At 51.9% G+C, this 20,590-nt stretch overlaps 1 protein-coding gene across 3 annotated transcripts in view; it reads left to right on the top strand.

Annotated features, from left to right (window-relative positions):
• Positions 1-20,590, top strand: part of FBXO47 (F-box protein 47) — a 250,634-nt gene that overhangs the window by 217,470 nt on the left and 12,574 nt on the right. For 2 of the 3 annotated variants that reach the window (XM_030221122.1, XM_030221121.1), the window contains exon 10: positions 356-515. In XM_030221122.1, the coding sequence (XP_030076982.1) occupies positions 356-515 (160 nt within the window). Of the gene's footprint in view, positions 1-355; positions 520-20,590 lie in introns of all 3 variants that reach the window. The other variant, XM_030221124.1, reaches the window with a different exon arrangement.

Here is a 20,590-nt window from a genome sequence, read left to right as displayed (position 1 = left end):
CCTCTGTCATTTGTTGCTGCCGACCCACCGCCATACAGACCGGGTGAAGCAGTAGCCCAGCCATGTGAGTGAACAAGGAATGGGTGTGGAGGAAAAGGAGACAGACAGTGTCATGCAAGATGGTGCTGGTGGGTGGGAGAGACAGGGCCATGCTGGATTGTTGGAGGGGTGGGGAAGAGAGACAGGTGATGCAGCAACTAATGCATTAAATATTTTAACGTACTTCAAAATGTTTACTTGTTAATTCCATTAATAATGTATTAAATACCTACCTCTAATCATTGCTACTTCTTACTACCCCACATCCTCCTGAGCCTTTTTGTACTTGTGTTTCCAATGCTCTTATGTGTGATAGGTCTGTGAGAAAGACCTGTATTGCATGGACTGGGCAGTACAAATGATGCAGAAAGTCTGCAAAGTCTTCAGCAATGCTGTGGAAAGGAATAGCTTTCTGCAGAATGTGGAGAACGCTTTCGCTCGTGTGATCATGGATATGCTGCAGTCTGTGATGTCAGGTGAGTACATAGCTTAAACAAATGATCAGAAAGAAGTATATTTTCAAAGCACTTAGACTTACAAAGTTCCATAGTAACCTATGGAACTTTGTAAGTCTAAGTGCTTTGAAAATAAGCCTCTTACAGGCAGATGATCAAAAGCCCCACGCTGTTCCAAATAGCGCTGGAACAGCGCAGGGCACTATTAGACCTATGATCAGAGATAATGCATGCAAATTTAAGCACCGCAATTATCTCTGATTATGGGGTAGAAGTGCGGGAGAATTGTGCCTGAGCATGCGCTCAGCTCAATCCTCCTGCACTTATTTGACAGGTCTGGGCTGGAGACCAATGAAAAGAGAAGGACACCCATCTTTAAATCGGAAGATGGACGTCCTCATCTGCCCTGTTGCAGGGACGGCCAAATTTCAAGGGGGTGTCGGAGGTATAGCAATGGGGCAGTTCAGGACGTCCAAAATTTGGACGTTTCTGCAATGGGCAGTTAAGGACATCCAAATTTTGGACATTTCTGCAATGGGCAGTTAAGGACGTCCAAAATTGGATGTTTCTATGAGAAAGACGTCTTTCTCATAGAAACATCCAATTTTAGACGTCCTTAACTGCCCATTGCAGAAACGTCCAAAATTTGGACGTCCTCAACTGCCCTCACTGGCAGGTTTGCTGTAGGGGGGAATGGGGGCTTGCCAGCATGCAAATGCATGCTGGACAGGGCTCACCATTCATCCCCAATGATCTGCAAACCCTAACGCCACCTCGGAGCTGGCGTAGGGTTTGTTGCAGCCAGTGACCCAATCTTTGGCGCGCTGGACGCTGATCATTGGGGATGAATGCGTTAAGCGCTGATTAGCATGCATTTGCAGGCTACTTGCGCTAAGAGCCCTCGAGCGGTAGCAAACGCCGGCGCTAGTATGACGCTAACAGCCACTAGCGCCGGCGTTTGCTTTTGATCATCTGCCTGCAAGTGACCTTCAGTAAAGAGACTATTAGATCTAGGAAAATGGTCATAGCTTAACTGCCAACCAGTGAAGATATTAAAAATAATGAGGCATAAAAAAGAGCAAGAGCTGTAAGATCAGCAAGGGAAAGAACAGCAATGAGAAACAGACAGGTTAATACAGTGATAGTTACTACAGTTAAAACAAGAAAGCTCTGCTCTTTAATGCATACAGTTAGAAGTCTTTGGATTTTAGATTTCATTACTCACCTTTCTCAAATCCTAGCTCAATAGGAGTTAAAAATTCAGACATAGTTGGTAAGAAAATTGTTTTTCAGCTCTTGTGACTATTTTATTTTATATTTAGCCTGTACATTTTCATTGGTAGCTCAAGATGAGTTACATTCTCCAAGGACAAGCAGGCTGCTTGTTCTCATGATTGGATCGACGTCCACATCGGCCCAGGATCGGAAGTTTTGCTAGCAAAAACTCAAAATATCTTCCAGATCCTTCTGGCGTGCAAGTGACGCGCACTGCGCATGCACGGACCGGTTTTCTACCCGTCGCGTGGTTAAGTCCCTCAGTGCTTTTTTCTCCACGTCTGAGGTGATACGGTTTTGTTTTTCGCTGTGTTCCTCTCGGCCCAGGAAGAGTCTACACGATTGCTTCTTTTTTTCTCGCCTTTTTCGTCTTTGAACAAAATTTTTTTAAAGTACAATAGAGTAGTTCCTTTAATTTCTTAGTTTTAGTCACTGCTTCTTAAGTTTCTTTTCTTTTCGCCGCGGCCGTCTTTGTTTTTCCCCTTTTGTGCCTTTTTAATTAGCATAATCGAGTCCTTTGATTTTGCAGACGCCTTTTTTCTGTCCATGTCATCGAGGACTCCCAGCGGCTTCAAATGTTGTACTCGGTGCAACCGGACCATTTCAGGTACAGACCCCCACGCGTGGTGTCTCTAGTGCCTTGGGCCCGATCATCTACCAGCTGCTTGTAAGCTTTGTCCTTTGATTAAAAAATGGACTCAAGTGTCTCAGGAGGCTCAAGGGGAAAAACATTTTGCTGATCGGTCCAGTCCTTCGGCATCGGTACCGAGGTCGGCGATGTCGAGGGAAGCATCGACTTCGAGAGCACAGGTAATGGCTGCCAAATGACCACATCGCGCTGGGAGCAGTGAGGCATCGAGTGGGTCTCCACCTGTCTCGAGGCCTACTGCTATGCAGGCCCCCTGGGACCGACCTTTGTCGGACCCGGCCCTGAGAAGGCGTGAGGATTCCACGTCCTCCTCTTCGGTACCGAGGAATCTCAATGATGGGAGTCGAGCGAAGGCTAAGAAGCACCGACATCGATCTTCCTTGCATGGTACCGAGAGCTCCAGGGAGCCGAGGGATTCGGCATCCGAGAAGCGTCGGGAGGACCGCTAACCCTCTATACAGGAGGTGCCGATGCATTGGTCTTCTGGCAGCCTGGTACCGGCTCTCGAGCCCCCTCAGATTCTGCCACCGGCCCTGCAGCCTTTTCCGATGGAGGCTCTCAACGAACGCATCAGGGCCCTTCTTCCAGAGCTTCTGGAGGGATTGCTGCGCCAGTCTACTTAGGTGCCAGGGGTGCTTGCGCCTCCTGCACCGTCTGTTGAGTCGGCATCTGGTCCTTCGCCTGTGGTGAGGTCCCCGACCTTGGTGCCACTTGCTTCATTGGCATCGGCTGCCACCTGGGTCGACTCTCCTTCAACGGGAGTTATGCTAGCCCCTGCTCTCAGTAAAATACAGGCCAATGGCTCATAATAAGAGCTAGGCTTCTTAAATCAAAACCATCTCTGATATAAAAGAGAGCTAGCTTGTAAAAATCAGAGATCACCTTTGACACAGTTACATTTTACTGTGGCAAGTACTGAGATGAGGTAATTGAGAGCTGGCAAGGGTGAGGGCAAACAATCCTGAGACTGGCACCTGCAAGACGTCATGAGCAAGAGTTGCTATGGTTAAGTAGAGATAGTACTGGGTCAGCTGCACCCCGGGTGAGAACATCCAAAGGAGGGGGCTAGGGAAAGTTTGGGGAAAATGCAAAGTCATCTAATAAGATGTGCTCTGAGCATATCTTGTTTATACTTAGAGCTTGATAGTATGTGAAGTCATTCTGATCAACTGATAAGAACCAAGAGCCCTGGTGAGAAAGACTGGGATCCATTGGAACCAATGAAGTCAAAATTGTATATAAGCAGCAGTTTGAGGGGTATTAGATTAGACAAGAGGAGGAGAACAGAGAAGGAAGACTCCAGAAGGCTAGAGAGAGAGAGAGGACGTGCCATGTAATGCTGTTCCACCATGTGACTGTCTGATTTGCTTGTACTGCTATTGGTAAGATTGTAATAAACTATCTTATTATATCTACTGAATACTGGGTTCCTTTCTAATTACAGACCTAGCTACAGCCTGGTCTGTGCAGACCTGCCATAAGCCGATACAGGGTTGGGGTAATTAAGTATCTAGAGGGGCTATGCAGTTCCTTCCAGGCTATTAGAAGGGCCATGGCTTCCGCTGCCCAGATAGAGAAGGCAGACCTAAGAAAAATAAACACAGTCCAGACAGGGGTCGACTTCTCGACATCCCCCTCGAGGTCGTCGTTCCTCGACGTTGAGACAGGCTCGGGTTCGGGCTACTCTTAGAGAGCTTTTGTCCAATACCGATGATTAGCGTTTGTGGGAGGACGAGGAAGATCCCAGATACTTTTCTGAAGAAGAGTCCTATGGGGTCCCCTCTGATCCTATTCCGCCCATTAAAAGAAGGATGTCTCCGCCTGAGAGTCTTTCTTTTTCCTCCTTTGTTCAGGAAAAGTCTAAGGATATTCCCTTCCCTATGGAGGTTGTGGATGAGCCCAGGGCCGAGATGCTCGATGTCTTGGATTATCCTTCTCCACCTACAGAGGTTGCAACGACTCCCTTGCATAACACACTCAGGGAAGTTCTTATGCGAAACTGGTCGTTCCCTCTCTGTAATCCAGTGGTCCCCCAAAAAGTTGAGTCCCAGTACAGAGTCTATGGAGAGCCGGTGATTGTGAAGTCTCAGCTACCTCATGATTCTATGGTGGTGAATTCTGCTCTCAAGAGAGCCAAGAGTACTAGGGACTATGCCTCGGCGCCCCCAGGCAGAGAGTCTAGGACATTGGATTCTTTTGGGAGAAAGCTGTATCAGGCCGCTATGCTCGCAGTCAAGATTCAGACATACCAGCTCTACACGAGCATCCACTTGCAGAACTTGGTGAGGCAACTGTCCAGTTTGGTCAAAGGCTCTTCCTCCGGAGCTCGCCAAACCTTTTCACCAGGCAGTCAGGCAGTAGAAGGCGTGTCAAAAATTCCTGGCCAGGGGTACTTACGACACTTTTGATGTGACTTCCAGAATAGCTGCTCAAGGTATAGTGATGCGCAGACTCTCATGGCTGCGTGTCTCTGACCTGGATCATAAGATCCAGCAGCGAATGGCGGATGTTCCTTGCCGGGGGGATAACCTTTTTGGCAAAAAAGTAGAGGATGTGGTCGATCAGATCAAAAAGCACCATGATGCTATGGATTCTGTCTCCCGCCGGGCATCTTCTGCTAACACCTCCTCATCTAGGAGGTTTTTTGGAGGGAGGAGAAGTGCTCCCTATTCCTATAATAGGCGTAGGTACACTCCTGCTTCTCGGCAGCCTACTCAGGCTCAGTCCCAGGTGGCCTCTTATAACCTCCGACCGGTGGGTTCTTCAAATAGTCCGGTTAGGATACACTCTCAATCTGGAATCCATGCTTCCAAATTATCCACTGGGAGCTCAGTCCTTCAGCTCCCACCACAAGCAGGTACTTGCAGAGGAACTCTCCGCCCTTCTAAAGGCCAGTGCGGTCGAACCCATTCCACCAGGGGAAGAAGGGCTGGGATTCTATTCCAGGTACTTTCTTGTGCAAAAGAAAACATGGGGAATGCGTCCCATCCTAGACCTAAGGGCCCTGAACAAATTTCTAGTCCGAGAAGAATTCAGGATGGTTTCCCTCGGCACCCTTCTTCCCATGATTCAGGAAAATGATTAGCTATGCGCTCTGGTCTTAAAGGATGCCTATACCCACATCTCGATACTCCCAGCTCACAGGAAGTATCTTCGATTTCAGTTGGGAACTTGGCACTTTCAGTACTGTGTACTGCCCTTTGGCCTCGCGTCTGCGCCTAGGGTTTTTACAAAGTGCCTGGCTGTTGTTGCAGCATCGCTACACAGACTGGGAGTGCATGTGTTCCCTTATGTCGACGATTGGCTGGTGAAGAACACCTCGGAGGCAGGCGCTCTACAGTCCATGCGGATGACTATTCGAGTGCTAGAGCTACTGGAGTTCGTGATCAATTGTCCCAAGTCCCATCTCGTTCCGGTTCAAAAATTGGAGTCCATTGGAGCTCTGTTGGACACACGGACGTCTCGAGCTTATCTTCCCCAGCTAAGGGCAGACAATCTCCTGGCTCTCGTGTCCATGGTTCGAGCGTCTCAACAGATCACAGCTCAGCAGATGTTGAGACTTTTAGGACACATGTCCTCCACAGTTCATGTAACTCCCATGGCACGTCTAAATAGATCAGCTCAATGGACCCTAGCTTCCCAGTGGTGCCAGGCTACAGGGGATCTAGAGGATGTGATCCATCTCTCCACCGACATTTGCAGTTCCCTTCAGTGGTGGACCATTCGATCCAATTAGACCTTGAGACATCCATTCCAAATTCCTCAGCCACAAAAAGTGCTGACGAAGGATGCATCCCTCCTGGGGTGGGGCGTTCACGTAGATGGACTTCACACTCAAGGAGCTTGGTCCTTTCAGGAAAAGGGTCTTCAGATCAACCTCCTGGAATTATGAGAAATCTGGAACTCTCTCAAGGCTTTCAGAGATCGGCTGTCCAACCAAATCATTCTGATTCAGACAGACAATCAGGTTGCTATGTATTACACCAACAAGTGGGGGGAACCGGATCTCGCCCTCTGTGTCAGGAAGCCGTCCGGATGTGGCTTTGGGCGCACCGTCACAGCATGTTTCTCCAAGCCACGTATCTGGCAGGCGTAAACAACAGTCTGGCCTCAGGTTGAGCAGGATCATGCAACCTCACGAGTGGTCGCTAAACATGGGCGTTGTCCTCAAGATCTTCCGAGCGTGGGGCACCCTTTCGGTGGTTCTTTTTGCCACTCAGATCAATCACAAAGTCCCTCAATTCTGTTCCAGACTTCAGGCCCACGACAGACTAGCATCAGATGCCTTTCTCCTGCATTGGGGGACAGGCCTTCTGTATGCGTATCCTCCCATACCTCTAGTAGGGAAGACTTTGCTGAAACTCAAGCAAGACCGCGGAACAATGATCCTGGTTGCTCCCTTCTGGCCTCGTCAGATCTGGTTTCCTCTTCTTCTGGAGTTGTCCCCCGAAGAACCATGGAGATTGGAGTGTTTTCCGACCCTCATCACCCAGAACGAGGGGTCACTTCTACATCCCAACCTCCAGTCTTTGGTTCTCACGGCCTGGATGTTGAGAGCTTAGAAGTTGCCTCCTTGGGTCTTTCAGAGGGTGTCTCCCGAGTCTTGCTTGCTTCCAGAAAAGATTCCACGAAAAAGTGTTATTCTTTCAAATGGAGGAGGTTTGCTGTCTGGTGTGACAGCAAGGCCCTAGAACCTTTTTCGTGTCCTACATGGACCCTGCTTGAATACCTTCTAACCTTATCAGAGTCTGGTCTCAAGACCAACTCTGTAAGAGTTCACCTTAGTGCAATTAGTGCTTATCAACGTGTAGAGGGTAAGCCTTTAGTTGTTTGCTTCATGAGAGGTTTGCTTTTCTCAAAGCCCCCTGTGAAACCTCCACCAGTGTCATGGGCTCTCAATGTCGTTCTCACCCAGCTGATGAAAGCTCCTTTTAAGCCACTGAATTCATGCCATCTGAAGTACTTGACCTGGAAGGTCATTTTATTGGTGGCTATTACTTCAGCTTGTAGAGTCAGTGAGCTCCAAGCCCTGGTAGTGCATGCACCTTATATCAAGTTTCATCATGAGTAGTCCTCCGCACTCACCCTAAGTTCTTGCCGAAGGTGGTGGTGTTCCATCTGAACCAGTCAATTGTCTTGCCAACATTCTTTTCCCCGTCCTCATACTGCCCTGGTAAAGACAAGTTGCACACCTTGGAATGTAAGAGAGCATTGGCCTTTTACGTGGAGCGGACAAAGCCCTACAGACAGTCCGCCCGGTTGTTTGTTTCTTTTTATGTTTCAACATTTTTATTGATGATAATGCAAAAAGAACACGTCCAAATTATATGAAAGTACACAGATTCAAATAGGAAACCATATACAACCAAGACAAATTTTTTGCAAGCCATCATCAAACTTTTCCCCCCTTTTATCCCCCATCGCTCTCTGTCATGTACAAGTGGTTTTATTAGCATTCCTGCCTAATATGCATTGCTTCATATACCCCAGTAAACAACAACCCATGCTGCAACAAGCCAGAGACCTAACGGGCCACCAGCCAACCTTACGTTTAATACTTCTACCCCCCCCCCCCCCACACTTCTCCCATTAACATCGACTCAAGTCAGTGAGAACCAAACACTTTAAATCTTTCAACAAACTCATGGTTGGCTACTATAGTCCGACCATGCCCTTGTGGTCATGTTTGTTTCTTTTGATCCCAACAGGAGGGGAGTCGCCATCGGAAAACACACATTCTCCGAGGACAAGCAGGCTGCTTGTTCTCACTGATGGGTGACGTCCACGGCAGCCCCTCCAATCGGAATCTTCACTAGCAAAGTCCTTTGCTAGCCCTCGCGCGCCGATGCGCACCGCGCATGCACGGCCGTCTTCCCGCCCGAAACCGGCTTGTGCCGGCCAGTCTTCTTTTCTCCGCGCTCGGTACGGTTGTGTTTTGCCGTTCGTGCCCCGAAAAGTCGACCTCGCGCATCGTTTCGACTTGTTTCCGTGAGAAACTGTGGAAATTGTTTCGGAAAGACCTCTTTTGGCCTTTCCCTTCCTCTAGTTCGAGTTTTTTTCGCCCCGGTAAGTTTTCTTTCGTCGTCGGGGTAGGCCTTACTTAGGCCTCGGTCGAATTTCCTTCCCGCTATTTTTTCTGGTGCCAAATTTCGCCATTTCGACTTTTGATCTCGCCGGCGTGATTTTTCCGCCCATGACATCGAAGCCTTCCAGCGGCTTCAAGAAGTGCACCCAGTGCGCCCGGGTAATCTCGCTCACTGACAGGCACGCTTCGTGTCTTCGGTGTCTGGGGGCCGAGCACCGCCCTCAGGCCTGTAGTCTGTGTTCCCTGTTACAGAAGCGGACTCAGATAGCGAGGTTAGCCCAGTGGAACTTTTTGTTCTCGGGCTCTTCGTCGGCATCGACGTCTTCAGCGTCCAGACCTTCATCCTCGGCCGCCAGTGCATCGAGTGCATCGAGGCATCGACCCTCTGCATCGGCGCCGAGACATAGGACGACTGTATCGACGTCGGTGGTACCGGGACCTCGTCTGCTGATGTCGTCGGACGGTGGTGCTTCATCTGGAGTGCAGGTGAGGGCTGTCCATTCCCCTGCTGGTGGCGGTGAGCCTTCGGGTGGGTCTCCCCCTACCCTGAGGGCTCCTGCGGTACAGCCCCCCCGAGATCGACCCTCTTCGGTCTCGGCCCCGAGGAAGAGACGGCTGGATTCTACGTCCTCCTTGTCGGTGCCGGGAAGCGCCGGTGACGTGCTTCGCAAAAAATCTAAGAAGCATCGACACCGGTCCCCTTCCCGCATCGGCACCGAGGGAGTCGGCACCCAGCAGGCATCGGCACCGAGAGGACCGCTCACCCTCTGTTCAAGAGGTGTCGATGCGCTCCACTCTGGACAGCCCGGAACAGCCTCCACGCCCGGAACAGGTTCTGACGTCGACGCCTGCATCGACTTCCATGCCTTTTTCTGCAGCCGCTCTGAACGAGAGCCTCCGGGCCGTTCTCCCAGAGATTCTGGGAGAGCTGTTGCGCCCTAGCCCTCCGGTACCGGCGGTGCTTGCGCCACCGGTGCCGTCGAGCGTGGCGCCGGCTGGTCCATCGCCCGAGGTGAGGTCACCAGCGTCGGTGCCGCGTGCGGTACCGACTGCCGTCGCCTCCCAGGAAGGCTCCCCAACTACGTCGGCGGAGGGAGCTTCGCCGATGCGGGCGAGGGAGTCTACCTCTCGACGCCCACATCGTGGACGTGGCTCCACGGAGTCGAGTCGGGCGCGGTTGCAGACACAGGTTCGTGAACTTGTGTCTGACACCGAGGGTGAGGCCTCGTGGGAGGAAGAGGAAGACATCAGGTATTTCTCTGACGAGGAGTCTGAAGGTCTTCCCTCTGATCCCACTCCCTCTCCTGAAAGGCAGCTTTCTCCTCCTGAGAGTCTGTCTTTCGCTTCCTTTGTCCGGGAGATGTCTACGGCCATCCCCTTCCCGGTGGTTGTGGAGGACGAGCCCAGGGCTGAAATGTTTGAGCTCCTGGACTATCCTTCTCCACCTAAGGAAGCGTCCACAGTACCCATGCACCATGTCCTTAAGAAGACATTGCTGGCGAACTGGACAAAACCTCTAACTAATCCCCACATTCCCAAGAAGATCGAGTCCCAGTACCGGATCCATGGGGACCCAGAGCTGATGCGCACCCAGTTGCCTCATGACTCTGGAGTTGTGGATTTGGCCCTAAAGAAGGCTAAGAGTTATAGGGAGCATGCTTCGGCGCCCCCGGGCAAAGACTCTAGAACCTTAGACTCCTTTGGGAGGAAGGCCTACCATTCTTCTATGCTCGTGGCCAAAATTCAGTCCTACCAGCTCTACACGAGCATACATATGCGGAACAATGTGCGGCAGTTGGCGGGCTTGGTGGATGCGCTCCCCCCTGAGCAAGCCAAGCCTTTTCAGGAGGTGGTCAGGCAGCTGAAGGCGTGCAGAAAATTCCTGGCCAGAGGGGTGTATGACACCTTTGATGTTGCGTCCAGGGCCGCTGCTCAAGGTGTGGTGATGCGCAGGCTCTCATGGCTGCGTGCCTCCGACCTGGAGAACAGACTCCAGCAGCGGATTGCGGACTCGCCTTGCCGTGCGGATAACATTTTTGGAGAGAAGGTCGAACAGGTGGTAGAACAGCTCCACCAGCGGGATACCGCATTCGACAAGTTCTCCCGCCGGCAGCCTTCAGCATCTACCTCTACAGGTAGAAGATTTTTCGGGGGAAGGAAGACTGTTCCCTACTCTTCTGGCAAACGTAGGTACAATCCTCCTTCTCGACAGCCTGTGGCCCAGGCTAAGCCCCAGCGCGCTCGCTCTCGTCAGCAGCGTGCGACTCAGCAAGGCCCCTCGGCTCCCCAGCAAAAGCAAGGGACGAGCTTTTGACTGGCTCCAGCAGAGCATAGCCGACATCCAAGTGTCAGTGCCGGGCGACCTGCCGGTCGGAGGGAGGTTGAAAGCTTTTCACCAAAGGTGGCCTCTCATAACCTCCGATCAGTGGGTTCTTCAAATAGTCCGGCAAGGATACACCCTCAATTTGGCCTCCAAACCTCCAAATTGTCCACCGGAGCTTCAGTCTTACAGCTTCCAGCACAAGCAGGTACTTGCAGAGGAACTCTCCGCCCTTCTCAGCGCCAATGCGGTCGAGCCCGTGCCATCCGGGCAGGAAGGGCTGGGATTCTATTCCAGGTACTTCCTTGTGGAAAAGAAAACAGGGGGGATGCGTCCCATCCTAGACCTAAGGGCCCTGAACAAATATCTCGTAAAAGAAAAGCTCAGGATGCTTTCCCTGGGCACCCTCCTTCCCATGATTCAGGAAAACGATTGGCTATGCTCTCTGGACTTGAAGGACGCCTATACGCACATCCCGATACTGCCAGCTCACAGACAGTATCTGCGATTTCAGCTGGGCACACGTCACTTCCAGTACTGTGTGCTACCCTTTGTGCTCGCCTCTGCGCCCAGGGTGTTCACAAAGTGCTTGGCTGTAGTAGCAGCGGCACTTCGCAGACTGGGGGTACACGTGTTCCCATACCTCGACGATTGGCTGGTGAAGAACACATCCGAGGCAGGAGCCCTGAAGTCCATGCAGATAACTATTCGCCTCCTGGAGCTACTTCTCCCAGTCCAGAAACTCGAATTCATAGGAGCTCTGCTGGATTCTCGGACAGCTCGCGCCTAACTCCCAGAGGCGAGAGCCAACAACTTGTTGTCCCTCGTCTCACGGGTGCGAGCGTCACAGCAGATCACAGCTCGGCAGATGTTGAGATTGCTGGGCCACATGGCCTCCACAGTTCATGTGACTCCCATGGCCCGCCTTCACATGAGATCTGCTCAATGGACCCTAGCTTCCCAGTGGTTTCAGGCTGCTGGGGATCTAGAAGACGTGATCCACCTGTCCACGAGTTTTCTCAAATCCCTGTATTGGTGGACGATTTGGTCCAATTTGACTCTGGGAAGTCCTTTCCAAATTCCTCAGCCACAAAAAGTGCTGACAACGGATGCGTCTCTCCTGGGATGGGGAGCTCATGTCGATGGGCTTCACACCCAAGGGAGCTGGTCCCTCCAGGAACGCGATCTGCAGATCAATCTTCTGGAGTTGCGAACGATCTGGAACGCTCTGAAGGCTTTCAGAGATCGGCTGTCCCACCAAATTATCCAAATTCAGACAGACAACCAGGTTGCCATGTATTACATCAACAAGCAGGGGGGCACCGGATCTCGCCCCCTGTGTCAGGAAGCCGTCAGCATGTGGCTCTGGGCTCGCCGTCACGGCATGGTGCTCCAAGCCACATATCTGGCAGGCGTAAACAACAGTCTGGCCGACAGGTTGAGCAGGATTATGCAACCTCACGAATGGTCGCTCAATTCTCGTGTAGTGCGACAGATCTTCCAGGTGTGGGGCACCCCCTTGGTGGATCTCTTCGCATCTCGAGCCAACCACAAAGTCCCTCTGTTCTGTTCCAGGCTTCAGGCCCACGGCAGACTGGCATCGGATGCCTTCCTCCTGGACTGGGGGGAGGGTCTGCTGTATGCTTATCCTCCCATACCTCTGGTGGGGAAGACTTTGTTGAAACTCAAGCAAGACCGAGGCACCATGATTCTGATTGCTCCCTTTTGGCCGCGTCAGATCTGGTTCCCCTTCTTCTGGAGTTGTCCTCCGAAGAACCGTGGAGATTGGAGTGTTTTCCGACCCTCATCACGCAGGACGAAGGGGCGCTTCTGCATCCCAACCTCCGGTCCCTGGCTCTCACGGCCTGGATGTTGAGAGCGTAGACTTTGCCTCTTTGGGTCTGTCAGAGGGTGTCTCCCGCATCTTGCTTGCTTCCAGGAAAGATTCCACTAAGAGAAGTTACTTCTTTCTATGGAGGAGGTTTGCCGTCTGGTGTGACAGCAAGGCCCTAGATCCTCGCTCTTGTCCTACACAGACCCTGCTTGAATACCTTCTGCACCTGTCTGAGTCTGGTCTCAAGACCAACTCTGTAAGGGTTCACCTTAGTGCAATCAGTGCATACCATTACCGTGTGGAAGGTAAGCCGATCTCAGGACAGCCTTTAGTTGTTCGCTTCATGAGAGGTTTGCTTTTGTCAAAGCCCCCTGTCAAGCCTCCTACAGTGTCATGGGATCTCAATGTCGTTCTCACCCAGCTGATGAAACCTCCTTTTGAGCCACTGAACTCCTGCCATCTGAAAGTACTTGACCTGGAAGGTCATTTTCTTGGTGGCAGTTACTTCAGCTCGTAGAGTCAGTGAGCTTCAGGCCCTGGTAGCCCAGGCCCCTTACACCCAATTTCATCATAACAGAGTAGTCCTACGCACTCACCCTAAGTTCTTGCCAAAGGTTGTGTCGGAGTTCCATCTGAACCAGTCAATTGTCTTGCCAACATTCTTTCCCCGTCCTCATTCCTGCCCTGCTGAACGTCAGCTGCACACATTGGACTGCAAAAGAGCATTGGCCTTCTATTTGGAGCGGACACAGCCCAACAGACAGTCCGCCCAATTGTTTGTTTCTTTTGATCCCAACAGGAGGGGAGTGGCTGTAGGAAAACGCACCATATCCAATTGGCTAGCAGATTGCATTTCCTTCACTTACGCCCAGGCTGGGCTGGCTCTTGAGGGTCATGTCACGGCTCATAATGTTAGAGCCATGGCAGCGTCGGTAGCCCACTTGAAGTCAGCCACTATTGAAGAGATTTGCAAAGCTGCGACGTGGTCATCTGTCCACACATTCACATCCCATTACTGCCTGCAGCAGGATACCCGACGCGACAGTCGGTTCGGGCAGTCAGTACTTCAGAACCTGTTTGGGCTTTAGGATCCAACTCCACCCCCCGAGGGCCCTGTTTGTTCTGTTCCAGGCTGCACTCTCAGTTAGTTGGTAAATTTTTTAGGTCAATCCCAGTTATGTCCTCGCCGTTGCGAGGCCCAATTGACCATGGTTGTTGTTTTGAGTGAGCCTGGGGGCTAGGGATACCCCATCAGTGAGAACAAGCAGCCTGCTTGTCCTCGGAGAAAGCGAATGCTACATACCTGTAGAAGGTATTCTCCGAGGACAGCAGGCTGATTGTTCTCACAAAGCCCGCCCGCCTCCCCTTTGGAGTTGTGTCTTCCCTGGTCTTTGTCTTGCTACATATGAGACTGGCCGGCACAAGCCGGTTTCGGGCGGGAAGACGGCTGCGCATGTGCGGTGCGCATCGGCGCGCAAGGGCTAGCAAAGGACTTTGCTAGTGAAGATTCCGATTGGAGGGGCTGCCGTGGACGTCACCCATCAGTGAGAACAATCAGCCTGCTGTCCTCGGAGAATACCTTCTACAGGTATGTAGCATTCGCTATCTCTAATTGGCTAGCGGATTGCATATCCTTTACTTATGCCCAAGCTGGGCTGACTCTAGAGGGCCACGTCACGGCTCATAATGTCAGAGCCATGGCTGCGTCAGTGGCTCACTTGAAGTCAGCTTCTATTGAAGAGATTTGCAAGGCTGCAATGTGGTCATCAGTCCACACATTCACATCTCACTACTGCCTTCAGCAGGATACCCGACGCAACAGACAGTTTGGACAGTCGGTGCTGCAGAATCTGTTCGGGGTTTAGAATCCAACTCCACCCTCCTAGGCCCTTTTCTGTTCTGTTCCAGGCTGCACTCTCACTTAGTTATGTTTCTTTTCAGGTCAATCTCTGTTATGTCCTCGCCGTTGCGAGGCCTAATTGACCAATGTTCATTGTTTTGAGTGAGCCTGGGTGCTAGGGATACCCCAATCGTGAGAACAAGCAGCCTGCTTGTTCTCGGAGAAAGTGAAGATACATACCTGTAGCTGGTATTCTCCGAGGACAGCAGGCTGATTGTTCTCACAAACCCGCCCTCCTCCTCTTTGGAGTTGTTTGTTGTTCTCCTCTTGCTTTTGGACTACACTGAGGGACTTGCACGACAGGCGGGAAACCGGTCCACACATGCACAGTGCGCACCACTCGCGCACCAGAAGGCTCTGGAAGATTTTTTGAGTTTTTGCTAGCAAAACTTCCGATCCTGGGCCAACGTGGACATCAACCCAATCGTGAGAACAATCAGCCTGCTGTCCTCGAAGAATACCTGCTACAGGTATCTTCACTTTCAGGTACAATAGGTATTTCCCTATCCCCAGTGGGCTTACAATTTAAGGGGTTGATATTCAGCTGACAGTGCTCAGAGTTTTGCTGACCGCCACCAGCATTGTGCCTGGAATTTGTGTCAGGCCATGTCCGGGCTTCAGCATTGACTTTCCAGGTTTGCTGAGCCAGCTAAAGCATAGCCAGTTAAGTATGATATTCACCACTTAACCAGCTATGGGGCACCGCATAAAGATAGGACTGATTTTTATGCAGCCCTATTTATGCGGTTGCCTTGGCCTTTCTGTGGTTTTTGCAACTACATTCAAAGCAATTTATTTAGTATATACAGGTACTTATTTGTACCTGGGGCAATGGAGACCATAATCAAGTATATAATATCACGTTCATTGTTGATTTAATTATGAATTGATAATGAGCGTGACTTTTGGGCTGATGCGCAGACCTCAGATCTGACATAGGCACAAGCATCAGATGTCACCTAACCTACTGGCACACGCATGTGGCCACCTCTCACACAGTGCCAGTGAATCAGAGGCAAGTCATACATGTGCGCACCAGAGTGTTCCAATTTCTGTTCCTTCCTTGCCTGCAGTTTTGCAGCTCGAACCCCAGAGAAAGACTGAGAGAGCCGACTGGAATTTAGTTTTTTATGTACCATTAAATTCTTGCAGGGACGGGTGAGGTCAGGTTAAATTCTTGCGGGGACGGGTGGGAGTGGGTAAGATTCAGGCAGGGACAGGTAAGATGTCTGCCCCCATGCAACTCTCTAGTTTTATGTCCTGGGTTCGCTTGCTTTATACATCCCCCTTGGCAAGTTTAAGAATTAATAGTTGCTACACTGAACCCTTTGAGCTACACCAAGGTACATGGCAGGGTTGTTTGCAATTTCTATAGAACCCCTGGCGTAGTTGGTGCAAGCCACGTCTGGTATTCAGGGAGTTCTGGGGAGGGGACATGAGCATAAAATTATGCTTTTTACCGATGATGTCTTGTTGACATTGACTTAGAATTACTGTTTTAGGTATCTCAGATGTTGACTCGTTAGGGGAGGTATCTGGCTTTAAAGTTAACATGACAAAGTTGGAGATTTTGAATCTTAGTTTGGAGACCCCTAGGACCCTCCAACTTAAGCAGTGCTTCTCCTTTCAATGGGCTAGGAAACATATTTAGTACTTGGGGGTTTGTGTGACAGCTCAGTTGAAAGGGTTGTATTACACTAATTTACGGGCCAAGCTTACTCAACTGCTGACTGAACTTGATTGCTGGGGGGGGCCTAACTCTCACCTGGATGGGGTGGATCCAGGCAGTCAAGATGATGTTTCTGCCCAAGCTACTTTACTTATTTGTGGCGCTCCCTCTTCCCATACTGCACTGTTTTTTCCGCCAGTTGAATCAGAATTTTTGCTTATATTTGTAAGAATAATCCACCTATGGGTGGGAATCTATGCTTTATCAGCCCAAATTTAAGGGGGTATGGGAGTGCCTCATTTTGAGCTCTATTTTAAAGCAGCGCAGTTACGTATTTTGGCTGATTGGATGGAGGACAGTATGAAAAAATGGACAGATTAGGGGATCAGCATTGGGTTGGCTGTACTCCTTCACCTAGCCTGGGTAACTCCCTTGGCCCTTAGTTTTCCTTTATTGATATGGTATAAGGTGTGAGGGCAGTTGTTTCCAGATAGACAGTATCGTTTATCTATAGCTATACAATATGCTTCCTCCTTTGGTCCAGGGCATCATGACTTGGTTTATAATGATGGGCTTGCAATGGTTTGCGCTCCGTGGGACAGATATGAGAGGAGAGGGAATATGTCCCTTTTGCAGATCTGCAGGAAGAATATGGTTTACTCCCAAGGAATAGTTTTCATTCTCCGAGGACAAGCAGGCTGCTTGTTCTCACTGATGGGTGACGTCCACGAGGCAGCCCCTCTATCGGAAACTTCACTAGCAAGGCCTTTGCTAGTCCTCGTGCGCCCATGCGCACCGCGCATGCGCGGCCGTCTTCCCGCCCGAACCGGCTCCTGTTCGTCAGTCTTCTTTTGTCCATGCTCAGTACGGTCGTGTTTGCGCCGTTCGCGCCCCTTAAGTTGACCCTCGCGCGTCTTTTTGACTTTTCGCTTTAAAAAAAAAAAAAGGGATTTCGGAAAAGGGCCTTTCGGTCTTTTCCCTTTCCCGTATTTCTAGTTTTCGCACCCGTTAAGTTTTCTTTCGTTTTCGGGGTAGGCCCTTTTGAGGCCTCGGGTCGAGATTTTTTCTCCCCCTCTTTTTGGTGCCTTACCGCAATTACGAGTTTTGATTTCTCCGCGTGATTTTTCCGCCCATGTCATCGAAGTCTCCCAGCGGCTTCAAGAAGTGCACCCAGTGCGCCCGGGTAATCTCGCTCACTGACAAGCATGCGTCGTGTCTTCAGTGTCTGGGGGCTGGGCACCGCCCGCAGGCCTGTAGTCTTTGCGCCTTTTTACAGAAAAGGACTCAGGTAGCGAGATTAGCCCAGTGGAACGTTTTGTTCTCGGGCTCTTCGTTGGCATCGGCACCGGGAGTATCGAGTGCGTCAACGTCGACAGCGTCAAGACCTCCGACCTTGGCCGCGACTGTATCGATTGCATCGAGGCATTGACTCTCTGCATCGTCGGGGCTGAGACATCGGAAGTCGGCGTCGGTGGTACCGGGACCTCCACTAGTGCTGATGTCGTCGGACTGTGGTGCTTCGACTGGAGTGCAGGTGAGGGCTGTCCATTCCCCTGCTGGTGGCGGTGAGCCTTCGGGTGGGTCTCCCCTACCCTGAGGGCTCTGCGGTACAGCCCCCCTGAGGACCGACCTTCTTCGGCCTCGGCCCCGAGGAAGCGACGGCTGGATTCTACGTCGTCCTCGTCGTACCGGGAAGCTCCGGTGACATGCTTCGTTTGAAAAAGTCAAAGAAGCATCGACACCGGTCCTCCTTCCCGCGTCGGTACCGAGAGCTCTGGGTCGCCGAGGGAGTCGGCACCCAGTAGGCATCGGCACCAGGGAGGACCGCTCACCCTCTGTTCAAGAGGTGTCGATGCGCTCCACCTTGGACAGCCCGGAACAGCCTCCAGCCCCGGAAACAGACTCTGGACTTCAACACCTGCATCGGCTTCCATGTCTTTCTCCACAGCCGCTCTGCACGAGAGTCTCCGGGCCGTTCTTCCAGAGATCCTGGGAGAGCTGTTGCGCCCTTCCCCTCCGGTACTGGGGGTGCTTGCGCCACCGGTACCGTCGAGTGAGGCGCCGGCTGGCCCCTTGCCCGGGGTGAGGTCTCCGATATCGGTGCCGCTTGCGGTACCGACTGCGGTCGCCTCCCAGGAAGGCTCCCCGACGACGTCGGCGGAGGGAGCTTCACCGGTGCGGTGAGGGAGTCTACCTCTCGACGCTCACACCGTGGCCGTGGTTCCACGGAGTCGAGCCGGGCACGGCTTCAGACACAGGTTCGTGAACTTGTGTCTGATACCGATGGTGAGGCCTCGTGGGAGGAGGAGGAGGACATCAGATATTTCTCTGACGAGGAGTCTGATGGCCTTCCTTCTGATCCCACTCCCTCCCCTGAAAGGCAGCTTTCTCCTCCCGAGAGTCTGTCTTTTGCGGCCTTTGTCCGGGAGATGTCTGCGGCCATCCCCTTCCCGGTGGTTGTGGAGGATGAGCCCAGGGCTGAAATGTTTGAGCTCCTGGACTATCCTTCTCCACCTAAGGAAGCGTCCATAGTACCCATGCATCATGTCCTAAAAAAGACATTGCTGACGAACTGGACCAAGCCTTTAAGTAATCCCCACATTCCCAAGAAGATCGAGTCCCAGTACCGGATCCATGGGGACCCAGAGCTGATGCGCACTCAGTTGCCTCATGACTCTGGAGTTGTGGATTTGGCCCTAAAGAAGGCTAAGAGTTCTAGGGAGCATGCTTCGGCGCCCCCGGGCAAAGACTCTAGAACCTTAGACTCCTTTGGGAGGAAGGCCTACCATTCCTCTATGCTCGTGGCCAAAATTCAGTCTTACCAGCTCTACACGAGCATACACATGCGGAACAATGTGCGGCAGTTGGTGGCTTGGTGGACAAGCTCCCTCCTGAGCAAGCAAGCCATTTCAGGAGGTGGTCAGGCAGCTGAAGGCGTGCAGAAAATTCCTGGCCAGAGGGGTGTATGACACCTTTGATGTTGCGTCCAGGGCCGCTGCTCAAGGTGTGGTGATGCGCAGACTCTCATGGCTGCGTGCCTCCGACCTGGAGAATAGGATCCAGCAGCGGATTGCGGACTCGCCTTTCCGTGCGGACAATATTTTGGAGAGAAGGTCGAACAGGTGGTAGAGCAGCTCCACCAGCGGGATACCGCTTTCGACAAGTTCTCCCGCCCGGCAGCCTTCAGAATTCTACCTCCACAGGTAGACGTTTTATGGGGGAAGGAAGACTGTTCCCTACTCTTCTGGTAAGCGTAGGTACAATCCTCCTTCTCGACAGCCTGCGGCCCAGGCTAAGCCCCAGCGCGCTCGCTCTCGTCAGCAGCATGCACCTCAGCAAGGCCCCTCGGCTCCCCAGCAAAAGCAAGGGGCGAGCTTTTCACTGGCTCCAGCAGAGCATAGCCGACATCAACGTGTCAGTGCCGGGTGATCTGCCGGTCGGAGGGAGGTTGAAAGTTTTTCACCAAAGGTGGCCTCTCATAACCTCTGATCAGTGGGTTCTTCAAATAGTCCGGCAAGGATACACCCTCAATTTGGCCTCCATACCTCCAAATTGTCCACCGGGAGCTCAGTCTTACAGCTTCCAGCACAAGCAGGTACTTGCAGATGAACTCTCCGCCCTTCTCAGCGCCAATGCGGTCGAGCCCGTGCCATCCGGGCAAGAAGGGCTGGGATTCTATTCCAGGTACTTCCTTGTGGAAAAGAAAACAGGGGGGATGCGTCCCATCCTAGACCTAAGGGCCCTGAACAAATATCTGGTCAAGGAAAAGATCAGGATGCTTTCCCTGGGCACCCTTCTTCCCATGATTCAGGAAAACGACTGGCTATGCTCTCTGGACTTGAAGGACGCCTACACGCACATCCCGATACTGCCAGCTCACAGACAGTATCTGCGATTTCAGCTGGGCACACGTCACTTCCAGTACTGTGTGCTACCCTTTGGGCTCGCCTCTGCACCCAGAGTGTTCACGAAGTGTTTGGCTGTGGTAGCAGCGGCACTTCGCAGGCTGGGAGTACACGTGTTCCCTTATCTCGACGATTGGCTGGTGAAGAACACATCCGAGGCAGGAGCTCTACAGTCCATACAGATGACTATTCGCCTCCTGGAGCTACTGGGGTTTGTGATAAATTATCCAAAGTCCCATCTTCTCCCAGTACAGAGACTCGAATTCATAGGAGCTCTGCTGGATTCTCGGACGGCTTGTGCCTATCTCCCAGAGACGAGAGCCAAGAACTTGTTGTCCCTCGTCTCGCGGGTGCGAGCGTCCCAGCAGATCACGGCTCGGCAGATGTTGAGATTGCTGGGCCACATGGCCTCCACAGTTCATGTGACTCCCATGGCCCGCCTTCACATGCGATCTGCTC

The sequence above is a fragment of the Microcaecilia unicolor genome, chromosome 12 (genome assembly GCF_901765095.1).
Source record: "Microcaecilia unicolor chromosome 12, aMicUni1.1, whole genome shotgun sequence".
NCBI lineage: Eukaryota > Metazoa > Chordata > Amphibia > Gymnophiona > Siphonopidae > Microcaecilia > Microcaecilia unicolor.
Note: the sequence above shows the minus strand (reverse complement) of the source record. Positions and strands in the feature narration are given on the sequence as shown.